General features: G+C 39.8%; 1 protein-coding gene across 1 annotated transcript; it reads right to left on the reverse strand.

Moving 5' to 3' along the window:
* Positions 1-228: 228 nt before the first annotated feature.
* On the reverse strand, positions 229-8993 carry LOC133216652 (C-type lectin domain family 12 member A-like). The gene is made up of 7 exons (XM_061361537.1): positions 8755-8993; positions 6157-6255; positions 5294-5437; positions 3994-4148; positions 2404-2513; positions 1381-1577; positions 229-1282 (listed from the first exon to the last, which is right to left on the reverse strand). The coding sequence occupies exons 1-7, from the start codon at positions 8840-8842 to the stop codon at positions 1275-1277; spliced, it is 801 nt and encodes a 266-aa protein (XP_061217521.1). The 5' UTR covers positions 8843-8993; the 3' UTR covers positions 229-1274.
* Positions 8994-16548: the final 7555 nt, after the last annotated feature.

Raw genomic sequence — 16548 nt, forward strand, 5'->3', positions numbered from 1 at the left:
CCAGGATTAGCCCATCTGATCCTCGACATGGATTGTTAATACAAAAACATCCTGGAAACATCTTTCCTGTTTCTTCACAGTCGCTCTAACATAAGAGAAAACTTAAAAGGTCAGACTTCTTTTTTATTTCCTTCTTTGTTTTTACTATTTCTGCAAATTAAAGCAAAGCCCATCATTATCAAGAGAATGCATCATGAGTACAGTTCAGAATACCTTCCACGTGTAAAGCTTGTATGAATGCTGAGAGATACTCCAGGAAGTCAGCAGGGTTGTGTCTGCATGACAGGACAGAAGCACTGTGCATTTTCACCCCCAAAGACAGGAGCAGATAGGAAGAGTTATGTTACAGATGCAATTGGTGAATGTAAACAGCAGGCAGGAAAAGAAATCCACTAAGGTTTCCAGAGTATGAAACTGGTATTTGAAAATAACACCCGAAATGTTCATGTCGGTGATCAGAAATAGTTGCGTAGTGCTGAGAGCAGCGAGACACTAGAACAGCCTCTTGAAGAGAATGACTAATGCTTCAGAAGCCCAGCTGCTACACCATTGGTAGATGATCCACAATAAATAATCTGGGATGAAATCCACAAGGAATGCACAAGTCTCCAGAGGAGACCAAGCTAAGAAATTGTGGACTTTTTGCTCAAATCAAAACACAGTTATGGGACTGCAATTTCTCATTTCAACTTGACTGTCATTGTTCTATGGAGATGTGGAGGGAGACATTTTGTTCATTAGCACTGCTTGGGATATTTTCACTATGGTTGGGTTTGTAGACCCTTGCTCAGCACATTAAATTAGCAGCATGGCATTCAGGAAATATCTAAAAATGCATAATAGCAGGTTCTGTTCATGCCTCTGACTCAAACCCAGTGTAACTCTTCAATAGATTAAAAAAGTAGAAAATTAGAAAGAATTAGAAGAAGAGCAGAATTATTACTAGGAAAAAAGAAAAAGGGAAAAGAAGGGGGGGTGTGTGTGTGTAAGAGAACTAACAGTGCCAGGAAGATGTATAGAACATGGAAAAGAGCTTGACATTTATAGCTGAAGGGTATCTTCTCCTGTGACACATGCGCAAGTCCTTATGAAGACTATGAATCTCTGTGCTTGTCACTGTACTTTTTCTCCTGGCCGTCACTTTTGGCCATTTTGTCCATCAATTGTGTTGGTTAAAACTAAGTAATTATTTGGCAGTATTCAATCTGGAATGACAGACTTGGGGTGCTCCTGGAACCTGCCATCATGCCCATTTCCTTAATATGAAGATATTTTTACATGTCTAAAAGAGAATGAAAACAGGGAAACATATTAGGACTGATAACAACATATTTAAATTCTCATGTGATAGTTCCCAAAAAGAAAATAAAAAATTCCAACCTTGCAGAGCATCTCCTAGCTTCTCATAATCATTTGGTCTGACAAACCAGCCCTCCTGACAAGAGTTGTTACATCGCTGTAATTGGACGGCAGGCTTTTCACAGATATAGTGAAGCACTTCTTTACATGATTTGAAATATATGGTAGTATGATAAACTGATCCACAACTGCCCTGGGAGTAGTATTTAGGCTTTACCCTAGGAAAGAAGAATCGTTATTTTTACATCACACCTCTTTCATATGGTGCATCCTTGCCCCTTCCAAAAAGCTGTGTTTGCAAGAACTCCTTATATGGCTTTCATGAAGAATATATATCCCCAGCAATAAAATGAAGTGTTTAGTGTTACCGTGTACCAACTCCTAGGAGGCTGACCCTATCCTGAACATGCCAACAAGCACCCCCAGAGGAAACTAAGTGTGGATCCTAAACCGTTTCTTGTACTTGGCAGTAAGAAACACTAACTCCTGGGTACTGACTGGAGGCTGTCAGTGGCTGTTTCAACAGAAATGCTAAGAGGAGACTGCCCAATGATGAAAAGGGAAATTGGTAAAGCAGGTTTGAAAGCAGGAGGAAAAATATATTGTATTTCTGAAATAATGCATTCAACCTAAGTGAAATGAAATGGTTCTAGAGAACAAATAGTGCCTTTTATGAAAGTAACAAGATACTAAATCAAAAGCATGAAATGAAACACCTCTCCACTGGATATTTACCTTGTCTCCTCACTGAAACAAGATGTCAAATATAAGAGAAACATATGACATTTATGGTCTATTTGAAATTAACTTGTGGAAATAAACTTTCTAGATATTTATTTTTTTTGCCCAGTAATAGTGCTTAGATCACCCTCCAAGCAGTTCTGGGTGAGGTCAAGAAAAATCTGAAATGGAAAAGTGAGCCCCACGATACAGAGAGAGATGCATAAATGTTCAATGTTCAACTTGCCCTTTGAGTCACAGAAACCGGGAGTTGTACGTGGGTGAGGACCAACTTTATGTACTTCAAGAAAGATGACAGCTTACCAAGACTTCTGTTGTTCTGTAAGAGTGGTATTGTCTGCCCAATACCAGACGCTCTGTTCAACTCTAAATCCAAGCCAGTATTCTGCTTCAGGGTTTTTTTTTACCAATTCCTATGCATAGTAAGGACAATTCAAAATGGATGTTTAGTAGGAGTATATTAAAAACAAATATTTAGGTTCAGAAGTTGAAATCATTGATGGAAGTTGCTTAAAGAACATAAACACCACAAATTGTTCCACCTGTCAGGACAAGTTCTGCACTTAGATGCTCTTACATCTAAGTTCTACCTAGTATCAAAGTGAAAACGACAGTAGAACTGTTCCTAATAGGAGAGGACATGCACTTCTAGCTCTGAAGAGCAATGTCACCCTCATCAACCTGATATAAACCCTCTGGGTGAAACACTGTATCATTCTCCCCCCTTTAGTCATGAATCATTCCTCCTTCTTGACTCTGTCCTTAGCATTTGTGAACAGCAAAAAGGAAGCCTCTGCAGGGAGCCGTTCCCTTGGATTTGTTGAACTGTCACACTTGGCTCTAGCATCATTAACTTATTCCCAAAAGCTGGAACATGACAAGTAGAAGAGATCTTAGAGTTAAGCAATATTCTAGTCTTAAAAAATGCTCTGAGCAGAACAGGTGAGAATGCAGATTTGAATAACGCTGGTTTTCTCACTGCTGCTGGAGGAAAATTTCTAAAGATTTGAATTCAATTTTTCTGTTGTTCTTTTCCTTCCTTCACATATCACTGTCACCCCGATTGCACTTCTCCATTTTCTGTTTTGTTTCATACCTCTCAATGCCATGATTAAGACAGCTAGAACAGACTACACGATCACTTCTGTCACCAGTTTGCGAGGGTGAGAATTATGCTGCTTGCCTTTACTCCTGGGACAAACCTTATGGCCTGTAGCTCAGTGAGAGGGAAACTGACATTTGTCAAGTGCTGGAGAGCAGGCAGGCCCAGTCCTGACTGCTAGCTCTTGAGACAACTTTTCTGCCTTTTCTTCCAATGCATCTGCTGGCATTCAGAAGCAAAAGCATTATTTCCCTCTGCACCTGGAATTTTCTCTCCCCAGCTCAGCTTGTTTTCATTTACTAGAAGATTAGGCCAGGTTTCAGCAGCTCATTGCTAATCCTGACTGAAAAGATGAGATCAACTTTTGTGGAAAGAAGTTCTGCAAAATGGGGAAGACTACGATTTGCCTGTGGGGAAAAAACAGGTTAAAAGACATTTTCACAGAAATATCTTTACCAAATCCTTGTATGGATCTGCAATACTGGTAAAATTAGTGAAATCATTACCTACAGCAAAGCAGCCATGAACCTGCTTTCACCCTTCAACCCAGTAAGATGCCAGCCATGGCAAGCTAAGGCAAAATGGGCTGTCCCTGATGGCCAGCCACTTTGAAAGGCCACGCTTTGAGTGATGTAGACCAGTTGTATGCCTTAGCATTGCCCAGGACAGCTCAACCACTGCAGAAAAACTTCTGCTCATGGTGCCATTTAAGAAAATTTTGTGCGAGGCAAGTAGCTGATAGGGTGTAAGAACTTCCTCCACACTAAACAGAGTGAGAAACCAGTCCATACCAGCTTTTCTTTCTGCTTTATCAGAAGAAGAGTAGAGTTTTGAGATGAACAAAGTTGGAGACTCTGTTCCCACGACTTCTTTTCCATGGAGTGGTAGTAACACGTATCACCACCTTTCCAGTTCCAGTTTGTGGGGCAGAGTACGCAGTTCTGGCCTGGAAAAGAAAAACCATCACCCTATTTCTATTCCCAGGCTGTCCCTTATAGAACATTGCTGTTGACCTGTGACAACAAGATATGTAGGGCTGATGATATTTGAGATGTTCCTAATTCAGTCAAAATCCTATTGTGGTCCCAGAAGGTTAAGGTTCAACTAATAACAGAGATGAAAACTGAACCATCCGTTTATCTCTCACATTCCTATAGCCCTGAGAAGAGGCTCAGGTGTTGCAAATGAGATTCATTTTGCCTAATTTTAGGAGTCTACAAAGGTGACATGAATCAACTCGTTTGGATTCCCATTTTAGTCAACGGACAGAAGCAGGCTTGCCTCGTGCATGGTTTTCCTGACATTTAAGATGTCTTTCCTGGGAGAAAACTGACTGCATCCTTGCACTACCAATTTCTCTTCATTAACTAAAATGGATGCCCAGACAATTAACTTCATTGTGAAATGATACCTGGATAAATGTAATCCCCCTTCCTGACAGCCCTTTGCCTGATGCCTAATAGTGCTGTCTGAAGAGAACTATTTCTCTGGCAGGCTCATTGTCAGATGCCACTTAAATAACCAAGCTGTTGCAAACTGATTTCAGAAACAGCCCTGAACTGTACACGGTCAGGAGGCAGGGAGTGAACTCACAGGTTGGTTTAGCTATGCTTCAGAACACTTCAGTTCTGACTTTAGGAGATTGTTGTCTGTCTTGGACAAGCACAAGTACAAGCACACTGTCCTTTGTATGGACTGCTGTTCACACAGAGCGCAATAAAGTTGTTCAATTCTCAGTCACTACTGTAAAATTGTCTATCAGATGCAGATGAACAATATTGTAGAGTTCTGGTGCTGACAGGAACTGGCATATCCAGAAGATATCCCACACAACCCTTTTCTTATGGAAACTAAATCCTGAAACCCTGGTACTACTGCCAGGTCCCATGCCAGTTCACATGTGACGAGGCTGTGAGCCTCCCTTCAGGTGCTGCATGAGGAGATATTCTCATTCCCTACATTCTAGGTGGTCACATATAAGAAGACACAGGCTTACCTGAGGAGACAGACCTGAGTGGACACAGAAGACACATCTGATTTCCTTCCCTGCCATTTTGAAAGATAAGCTCTCATAAAAACTTTTTGATTTACCATTATTTTTAAGGTTTGTTTCCCCTTCCAGGCATAGCTGATTTCCTATTGCTTGCAGCATGTTGGAGAAATTTGCATGCAGCTCATTCTTTGTCATGTTGAGGTCTCTAAGTTGTGTTCTGTAGCCCTTAGGAATCTGGAAAACTAATATTCACAATAATAAATTTTCCAGTGCTGTCCTTCAGAAAGGGTGGGACACAGATAAGGGATGTCTTAGCAGATCAATAGGGATAAATAAAACATTTGGAATGCTAGTCCTCCCTGAACAGTTGCATGTAAGGGCTGAGATGGAAAACATTTGCATAGTGGGTTTCGTATTATTGGCCTAACAAATGAACAAGAAAGAAGTGAACAAGAAAATTAAAGTGTCACTTTTCATCACATATTTCCATGTTGTATCTTTTTTCTTATATCAGTTTCCAGGCTGTGTTTTTTTTCCTAAAATGTGATCTTCAGCTCTGGATCACATTGAACCATTGCAGTTGGGAGGTAATACACACAACCTGTTTACTGTGACACAAAGCTTTTTCCTTCCCTTCAGATATAACATTATCAAAGAAGAATTCACTCCATCTTTAGTCAGTACAGCAGGATTGCAGATACAGTTTTTAGGAGACCAAACAATGGCAATCAGAACAAGCAGTGAATCTTCTACTCCACCCTTTTCCAGTTCCTATCCTCATTGCTCATTTTTAACGTCATCACGTCAAGAAGAGGACAAGGGTACCACAGCAAGGGAAAATACCTGATTTTTATGGTTGCCTGTTCTCAGCTGAACCAGAAATTGCACCTCAAGAAGATGTCAGTCTGATGTTATTTAGTAGCTTGAGCCCTTCAGCAAACAGAAATGCATTAGTACTTACATAAAACTGCCAGGGTCACCAGCGCCGTCAGCAATGTCAGGCACAAAATGAGCAAAATCAGGACTGCTGTCCAGCAAGAGCGGAATGAAGTGGGAGATCCTGGTAGGAATTCATGAAAAGAAAGTGTGGTAAGAAGGGAATGGTGAATGCCTCACTAAATTGCAACCATCTTTGTGATGCGTTGGTCGATAAATAATTGCTTTTACTTTACAGTAGTATATTCTTGCTGCAGAATGTCTGCACACAGCAAAAGATACACAAACAAAGTAAGAGTGAGACGTCACAACAGTTCAGTGAAGAATGTGGAACAGCCTTGGTCCTTTCAGAGGCCACAGATGGTAGCAAGAAAGATATTGAGAAAGCAAGATATTGCAAAATCAAAGCCGAAAAAAAGCACACAGTGTATGGTTGTGGTAATTTGTGATGTGTGAAATTTATCTGGTAATCTGGTTAATTTGAGTTTTACAGTTAACTCATAGTAGTTTGAAAATTATTGCTTCATAGTAGTTTGAAATTTCTAGCTAGGAATTACTAGAAATTTTCTCTGCAATAAGGATTACAGCCTAGATATAAACATGAGGACTCAGTGAGGAGAAAAAGGAACAATTCTTTTCCTGAGCAAAGAAAATTTTAAGCATGTGGGTCATCCATGTTTATAGAAACTGGAAGATTTCATGGGTGAAGGTGCACCAAAGAAGAGAGAAAAAGCATTCAGTCAAGGAAGCACTAATTCTAGGGCAAATACTAAAGTTGCCACTTGGTTTCTGCTCACCCAGTCCTCAAGTTTCTCAAGGTTTCTCTGTTTGAAGCTCTACAACTTGATAGCATCAGCTACTAAAGAAACCCTAAATCCCTAATTTAATACTGTTAGAAATTTGCTGAAGACACACTCTGTGTCATTTTTTCGCTTGTTGATGAGGATTTTAAACAATATAGAATCAGGATCTACCCCTGAAGGACCCCTGAGGGACTCTGCGACCAAACAGATATTGAGACGCTAGTACCCTTTCAGCCTTGTAGTCTATCCAGTTTTTAATCCACTCAGCAGCTCATCATTCAGCCCTAAACTTCCTCAAGTTTTAAAATGACAATACCATAAGAGCTACTCACAAAAGCCTTGCTAGTTATATATCTGCCACTCTCCATGCATCTGTATTTCACCCCAGAATGCACCACCAGTCTAAGGAAGTGCTCTAACTGCTTGTTATTGCATAAAAGAGAAATACCCAGAAGAGAAAGAACACCTCCTTTCCACATTATTTTCCAGAGTCTGATCTTACAGACATATGACAGAAACGCTCAGAGATAAAACCTGAATAGATGAATCACATAGATCATACCAAGGATGCTTTGACTTGTGAGTGTTTTTAATGTCAAAGTGCTTCTATAGATGCTCTGAAGGTGGATATTATGAGTTTGGAGAACTTCAGTAATAGAAATTTAACCCCCTAAGGCAGGCTGCTATATAGACCCATATGTATTGGAGCTAAAGGGCAAAGAAAAAAATTGTTCCTGCCCCTACAAAGTCACAGCCCTAAGCATTGTAGTCTATGCTTCCTGGAGCTTTTAGATGAGAAGAGACAAAGATTCTGTATTCAAAAGTAAGATTTCATAAACAGCTACAAAATATTTTCTGGGCAGCATTATGAATCAAAATAATGCACATTCTCTCAGGATGGTGCTCTCATCACAGGATATGTTCTCTACTTGGGACAGAGAAGCAGGATATCTGGAGTCGTATGAGGATACTGGTGTCATTGAACATTAAAGGAAAAGAAGCCCATAGCTTAGCACAAAGACAGGTTAAATTTTAACTTTTCTTTTTGGTTTTTAGCCTCTGAATTATGCTTTGGCAATACTCAAACCCAGAACTTGATAAATTTCAAAAAATATTACAAAAGTTCAAAAAACATAATAGCTTTAGAAACCACTGCTCTTTGATACAGAATTTTCTAGAGAATTCTTAATCACAAGCAAGTTGTCTCCTTGTTTATGAACCTCTGCTCCAGAGGTTTACACCACCCCTGTACACTTTCTACGTTCTTTTGTTTCCAGGAGTTGCACTACTCAAATCTAGAGCTTATCTTTGCAATTTAACACAAATTAAGCAAAATTAATTGTAAGTTAGTATTTAAAAAAGTATTTTGAGTGCATTCACCCCTTTAACAGACATAGCCATTTCAAAGACCAGCATCTCGATTCAGCCCAGAACTTCAGAAGTGAAATAGAGTGAGTCAGTTAAAGCTTATTCAGTTCTAAGCCTGAATGAAAATGGATAGAGAAATTAAATTGAAATAATTCACTTTAAAAAATAGTTCAGGTTAACTCTTCTGAGATTTAGACAATTAGGACTGTTTGTGGAGCTTAGTATAACGCTCAGTAATAAGCTTTGTCATGAAACAATAAGATCACTATTTCACCTTCCAAACTCAGAAGATTCAGGCAGAAATGACAACAAAAAACATGGTATATTTATAACTAGTATAACTTTTTGACAATAGCAAAGCTAAGAAAGCCAGCTTGGCTTATAACTAGAAGTATTTCCCATCCCATACACTTTAGTAAGGATAAGTAACGAAAGATTGATATATACTACACCTTTTTCCTTAGTATCTTTGGGCTCTGCGATATTATCCAGTTCATGGCTGTTTTGAAATCTGAGATTAGCATATGTTACTTCTGTCATAGCTGGTAAAAAGAAAAGCTTCAGAACAAAAAGGTAGAAAAAAGATCTAGCATTGGCAGCTAGTAAGAAAATCTAGCCCTTTGCACAGGTTCCTCATACTGGCAGGCACAAATGAAGCAGCTGAGACATCAAGATACATCTGAACTTCCTTGATCACGTACCGTTAAAGAAAATGTTCCTCTCTCACTCATTGCTATATTCTCTTTCTTCCTCATTACCTCCCTTCTGCCCTTCCTGACTGGCATGTATTTCTTTCTGCCACTGTTGAAGAATACACAGCCACTTTTGTAGAACTTCAACTTTGGATATCCAACACCTAATTCCTGATTACAATAGGTTCAGGCTTGAAACACAGAACTGAATAAAATGTTTTCCAGCTTTGAAGATGTCTCAGTTTGGACAGCTGTGCTCAGCAGTGGTTTTGTGATCACCCTTCCGTTTCTTTTTCCTGTTCGAATGTGCAGAAAGCAAACCAAAAGGTGGACTTGCATCTTAAAGCTGGCAAATTATGCTCTTATCCAAAAGACATAAGCACTGGAGCTTGAGGTTAGCACCTCAGCTAGGATATGTCAAGGTATTGGCTCTTGCCTTCCATGCCACATTTCCAAAGTGGTTAGCCTGGGATTTCTGTGTCACCAAACTAGAAGGACCTCTTGACAAAGGCTAGATCTCAGAAGATATTTACTTCCACTCAGTTTTCTGGTTTTGATATTTTATTTCTATTTCTGGAATAATTTTCTTTATCCTTCGTGTCTTCTCCAGATCTATGGCATGAGGAAAAGCGTATAGTCAGATTTTGAGACTGTGCAGTAAAGTAACTCTGCAAGGAAATACGTTTCATGTATCTCCCTTGAACATATGGACACAGCTACTGCTCTCTAAGGTGAACAAACAATTCTTTAGGTTCATCAAAGTACTAACTGAGCCTGACCCTGCTTGGTACTTTCCCCCTTGGAAAGTTTTGAAAATCATTTCAGTACTTTCATTCTAACATTGTTGATTCTTGCTCATCTTTTTGACTGGCCACTGTTTGGATGATCATTATGTTAAATGCAGTCTTGCTCTTTATTTGCCTTTTTAAACAATAGTAGATCAAAATAATTATTAAAAAGATTATCAACACAGCTAATGCAGTGCTAATCAGTGATTTTATCCATGAACTCAGATTTCACCCTAATCCCTTGCAGATTTTATCTCTCCAACTTTCTTGTATGCCTTGTTGGAGCCTTTGAGTATTCTCTTCTACCTTTAACAAGAAATCTAAGTTATGTTCCACATCTCGAGTCGCATTCAGAATATGTATACAATAATAATTAATTCTACCTTTTAAGTAGCCACAATCCCCATGATCTTCAAGTAAGACCATATCCAAAACCATTCTGTTTCATAAAGCCATCCTTGAAGTTGCCTGTAATTGTAAAATCCAGTCCTTAAATCCTTTTCTGGTTGCATTTGCTAGCTTTTCTACTTGTCCTATTAGTTGGTAAATGCATTCCCTATTCTATATTGCTAAAGGAGTTAGCAAAGGCTCCACAGCCCAACTGAATTTCGCTCCAGTTGAAGGTTCATTCCATTCTTCATCTATTTCTGACCTCTTCACCCGTTCCAATTTTAAATTTTCTAATGCTCCTCTAAAAGTTCTTTTCCAGGTTGGACATGGAATCAGCATGCCTCATGTTATTTGTTTTCCTTTACCATCTAAAGGGAAATGAGTTATCCAGGTCCCATCACTCATTGTCCACACTAAGTGTCCTGGGCTCCGGAGTGCAGATTTCTTTGCAACTAAGCATTGTTTCTCTTTTGGGTATGTATATCTCAGTCAATTTGAGGTCATTCCTAAGGCCCCTACACAAATGTCCATATTTTAAAGCAGCAACTAAAGGAGGACTAGTAGCCTAGATCGCCATATCAGTGCTATTACAGTTGGATATCTTTTCACACTTCCATCAGGACACTCAGTTTTCCTTTTCTTACCATGAACTACTCCTATTCTTTACATTTGGCCAGGTTGCAAAAGTGATTCTAGCCCAAATAAAACACCAAGGTGCCTTAGCCATGAATTGAAATGGAGATAAAATGGCTACAGTCCACCAAACAAGAGTCCCAGTTTGCCTCAGTTTTTTGTGTCAGACTTGTCTCATTTCATTTTCACTCCATGATCATTCGACTAACATTTATTGTTCACCATAGGAACACCGTCCTACAGTCTTAGATCTCCCTATTTTGGTAAAAACATAATTTAACAATTTCTCACAGTCAGCCCAACTACCTGGGGATTTCCATTGTTTCCGAATGGTTTCCATTTGTTGTTGCCATTCAGCCACAGGTTTTTGTTCACAAGGTTTGTTTTCATTTTTACTTAAAATTGTCAGATTCATAGTTAAAATTCCCCAGGGGATTGATTCAATTACTGCTCTTGAAATTGTTAAACAGTCATTTGTGACATTTTCTGCAAATTAGCAAACTCTTTCATTAATCCTAACATCAAATTTTCACCTCAGGTTTTTCTTGGGAGATAGATCGATTGTTCTGTTTCTGTTTGCCTTTTATTTCTTATTTCTTTCTTCCCCGTCTTTTTCCTGGTTCACTTGCCATCTCATTAGGATTAAGGTCTGGAACTGGAGCAAAAGTCCATCCCAGTTTCAAAGAGATTTCCATGTCTTACTAATTCTCCTTCTGGTTCAGTTTTTACCTCAAAATTGGCTCCCACTAACATCCAAATCAATATCTGTTCTCCCCAGATTTGAAAAGGATACACAAAATCAGATATATTTCAGAGCTAATCTTGAGGTGTTATCATATCCCTATTGACAATTTTCCACAATGGTGGGGCTTTCTTCACCCTATTAATTACCTATTAATACTCTGTATTAATATCTTCAATGTCTGGTCATTAATGTGTTTCAGAAACAGCACATTTCAACCATACTACTGAAATCCAGAACGGGATTTTAAAGGTCATTCCTTACTTTTGCTAGAATTCAATATTACTTCTATAAAAAAACATGAATTTGCCAAGCAAATAGATTTACAATAAACAGAGATGCATATTAATAGTTATGAAAATGCTTCTAATGAGTGCTTAGATTTAAGAAGAAATTAAAGTTTCAGAATGTGTCACCAAGCAACAGAAAAGTAAGTAATATTAAGATGCCCATTTTTTTACCTGTATCTGAAGTTTGTGAAGTAAAATGCACTCTTTCCTTGGGCAATACCTCTGCATAAACCACCTCACTTGCCATTTTGAAAAGATGCTTTCAGATCTGCAATCAAAACGGACTCATTGGAGAAGTAGTACCCTGTATCACACCCTTTCTGGTCTCACCCCACCCATCAGACCACATTAGGTCAAAATAAATGTTTAAATGTCTGTAAACCAGAAGGAAATGAGATATCGTATCTTTGCTTCTCTTTTTTCTCTTTTTTCTCTTTTCTTTTTCCTCTTCCCTTTCCTTTCCTTTCCTTTCCTTTCTGTGTTGTTTTTTTTTAATACAAATTCTCTCCTTGTAGCTTTTGATAAACATTTATGAATTCTCAGCCACTTCTGCTGGTGCACATTCCACTAAAAGCTGCATACCTTCTATTTCTATCAACTTTCTCATAAGTTGTGTCTTTCACCCCCCCTCCCCCATTTTCATTTGGAACCTGAGTATGTATATGGGTATACATTTGACATTGTGCCATCTTCGAGTGTTATGTAGGGAATGGAAGAATTTGATTGCTAAGGGCATTTTTAGTAGCTCTGGCCCATCGTGAGCTAATGATTCATGTTAATGATTCAAGACAGTCTTCCTTTTATAGAAAGGAGGTTTCGGGCAAAGGAGACAAGCACCATCAGCTTGACCTGCATTATTTTACACACCTTGTAAAACAAGCATAGAGTGGTCACACTCAAAGCACCTACCCTGAAGCCAGGTCCTGCCCTTCAGCAGCAGCTTGGGACACTGCAGGTACAGAGGACACACCTCCCCCTGGTGCCTTCTTCACCTGGTCTGTCCTTGTTTGGAGACATTCAGGGACTGACCATTTCTCTGACTTTTCAGGAGAAGATGCTAGGACCGTGGAGGTACATATTTCTTTCTACTAATTGGAAAGTAAAAGTAAACAGCTTAGATTTAGACACCTACCTATAGGCATCTAAGTGAGCAAATTTTAGCATTAAAATATTTATGTCCAAAGGAACACAGAAACATGGAACCATAGAATGGCTTGGGTTGGAAACAACCTTAAAGGTCACCTAGTTCCAGGCCCCTTCCAGTTCCAACATCCTTCCTCTTCTAAATGCAACATCTTCCCCTTCCCTTAGCAGGCAGGAGATGGATGATGCTGATGGAAAAGACATTTGCTTCATGACTTTACAGGCAAGATGTTCTGAGGCAGAGTCTTTACTGCAGCAAAAAAAAAAAACACACGAGGAATGGATTTGTATTGGCACTTAGGCACTAAACTGTGCCCTCAGTGTCAGTGATGGAAACCTAGACTAAACATATTTACTGTAGCATCCAAGGTTTTTGAAGACACCAGGGAAAAGAGAAAAGAGGCTCTGGAGGCACAGAAGGCAGTGATGTTTGATCACTGTTTTCCATCCTGTGTATTACCAGTTGCACAGAACTGACAAAATTATTTTCTCAGTGGATTTGGTAGAGAGCATGTAAAGATTTTTTCTCGTGGACTTGGTGGAGTGGGTAAGCATAGTTCTGATCACTAGAAGGTTATTTCAAGGGTTTGCCATCTTACATTAATCCTTTGCATTTTAATAATACAAAATAGTCACTAGATGTCTCTACTGCACCATAAAAGAAATCAGAGATCATACTCCATTTAAACTGGATAACATTTTATATGTTTATATAGCCTTTGTTTAAAAAAGAGTGTGAGTAGCATAAAATAACCTGTCAGAGATAGCCAGAGTGTGAAGGAGAAAGAAGCCTGGAAGATAAAATATGAGAGGATGAGATGTGTATTGGTTACAAATTCACGAAGCACAGAAGACTTAGCTGTAATTTTTTCCAAACTGAGATCAACACAGTAAAATATTGGAGAGATACTGGGATATAACTGTGTCCCTCTAATAGAACCATAAGCTTAAGCAGTTTAAAACAACTCTGATGGGGAAGACAAGAGAGTGGGAGTCAGTATTGTAGAGAGATGTGCAATATCCATATCCCTTGATTAGTGACGATGGTAGCAGAAATGGAAGAAGGTGTCAAAGTCCACACAATGTATCTCAAGGTCTTTGGCTAAATTGACCATGAAGGTGATGTCAGGTGGTAGGACTTCAGTGGGGCACAGCAAGCAGCATGCTCAGAGGGAAGACATGTCTTGCTCCAGTATGGTGGATTCTGTGCAGATCACACAGTCCAAACTGATTTTCCTGCCAAAGAGCTCATTACACAAGAACTTTATAACCTAGAAGAGCAAGATTCAAAGTACCCATCCAGCCCATTTCAACTTTAACTGATGTGGCTAAACAACCCATGAAATGTACACAGCAATTATGCATATCTATTTTTTATATATTTGTTATTACCAACTTCTGGTTTTGTGGGTTGCTACTGTGAAAGCTTTAAACGAAACTGCATTAAGCAATTCACCTGTTGGAACTGCATTACAAAATAGCTCCTTGCATGATTCTGTTGTTATGCACCTGACTGAACTTTGCTTGGGAATCTCACAGTAGTGGTAAATACTGTGTAAGTTTTCTTTAACAAAAAAAGCTTAAAATGAGAGGGAGTTCATGTGGGGCTTTGTTTTTTTAAAACTACATTAATTGACTATTAGCAATTTGCTGTAATACAGTTGCCACTTGAGACTTTTAATGCGAGCAGGGGAGATGTAGGTAGTAGTCTGGCTCAGCCAAGCCTCCACATCATCAGGGCAGGTCTAAGGTGAAGCCAGGAAATCAGTGGATCGGTTGAGCTGAAATGGGGTCCTGAGCCCCTGTGCTGGCACGTGGGAGGAGGGATCACCTGCAGGATAACCCTTTAAGAGTCAATCCAGGCTCATGATGAATTCACAGACTCCCTCATGGTCCTACACAGAGTTTGTGAATTTCACTGTCAAAAACGGTGCCCACCTACAGACAGTAACTAGACACGTGTTTAGAAGCATGTTTGATGGCTTGGCTTTGCAAATGAAGATTTGGAAAGGGCTTTACCCACACTTACTACAAGCGCAATGAGGACTAAAAAGGCAATGTGGGGTAGGCAAATCCGGTTGGAAAAAAGGCTGCTTGGTCATTTGGGATGTTTCTGAACAAGACTGTTATCTGCTGGGTCAATCTTGAGTGACCAATGTCCTGACTGCCTGCATGAAGGGTTGGGTATGTGGCTTCCAGTGCACCTTATCACCTGCTGTTTCGACCCTTACGAGTCGCTACAGGGCTTTGCAAGTACAGGCAAACCCTTCAGGCCCACGCAGTGGATTTTTTAGGTGAGGCTCAGTGTGCGCGTAACTGCCTCAACCCTTTACACCTGAGGTTTATCTGCGATTTTGGACAGTGACAGCAAAGTCCTCAGGTTATAGGTTTGTTTAGAGTGTCCTTCTCTTAGATGGATGGTCTTACAAGGCTAGATGAGCTCCATCTGCCCAGGTTTGAAGTTAGAGTTGTCCTCCTAGGATGGTTGCCCGAAGGCTAGTGAGCAGGATTGATTGATGATGGCTTGGCCTCCCGAACGAAGACCTAGGAAGGGCTTCATCCATGCCCAGTACAAGTGCAATGATGACCAAGTAGAAGCATGTACCATCAGGTAAACAATGCAGTCTTTGACCACCACAAACATAAAGCAGAGGAGGAAGGTCAACCAAAAGCAGAGATCCAGAGCATCACAGGGAGCAGTGGCTGGAAGTATTTATTGGCATATTTACACTACAGTTTACAGAGACAGCAAAATGAACTTCTTATCCTGCCTGGCACTTCATGCTGACTCTTTCATCTGGACTTTTGACAGCTACTGAAAAATAGGTCCCTACTCTGTCAATCCTAACCCTGACCACAGGTCCTTACAAGGTGTCTCCTTCTGTTCTTGTGCATTCTTGGTGAATGACTATGGGGAGCAAAGGTATACAGAATACTTTGTTCCAGTTTCTCCTCTTGCGTATTTCTTTTCCCCCCAAGAAGTACATCTTCTGGGTTAATTCTAAGTGCATTTATAGTGGTTTGCAATGTCTTCTTCCCATGTCTTTCAAGATCAATATGCCAAGCTCTCCATCTTCCTTGTGAGCTTCTCTGAGACTAACATAGTGTTCTGTTTCCAGACTAGGATATTTTCCTAGCTTTTAAGCTCGGCCTTCTTCTGGTTCACATTTTTAAAGGCAGTAACCACTCTTCATAAGTCATGTATCTTGGCAAGTAGTCATTGTACAGGTATCTGCTGAATCTGAGAGTGACCAAGCAGGAACCAAACACAGATCTTCCAGGTGAGCCTCCCATGCCCCTGTTACCCATTTTCAGGGCATCATTTTAATCCTTTCATGTCCGTTTAGCAACGTTTTTAGGTGCCCTAAAATGTTATGCTTTTTTATTGCAGAGTTCTTAAAGAAAGTATCCATTGCCATGTCCTTGAGCAGTTTCAACAACGAAGCTGCATTATCAAGATACAACTTCTGTTCTTTGCCACAGCTGTTGCAGCCCCCAACCCTCACATTTCTCAGCTGAAGATGGTGTTTGAAAGGCAGGGAAGGTTAGAGCCTTTGCCCTCCCTTTG

The sequence above is a fragment of the Neopsephotus bourkii genome, unplaced genomic scaffold, assembly GCF_033783945.1.
Source record: "Neopsephotus bourkii isolate Nb327-2 ecotype Australia unplaced genomic scaffold, CSIRO-AGI_Nbou_v1 NB_107, whole genome shotgun sequence".
In the NCBI taxonomy this organism is placed as follows: Eukaryota; Metazoa; Chordata; class Aves; order Psittaciformes; family Psittacidae; genus Neopsephotus; species Neopsephotus bourkii.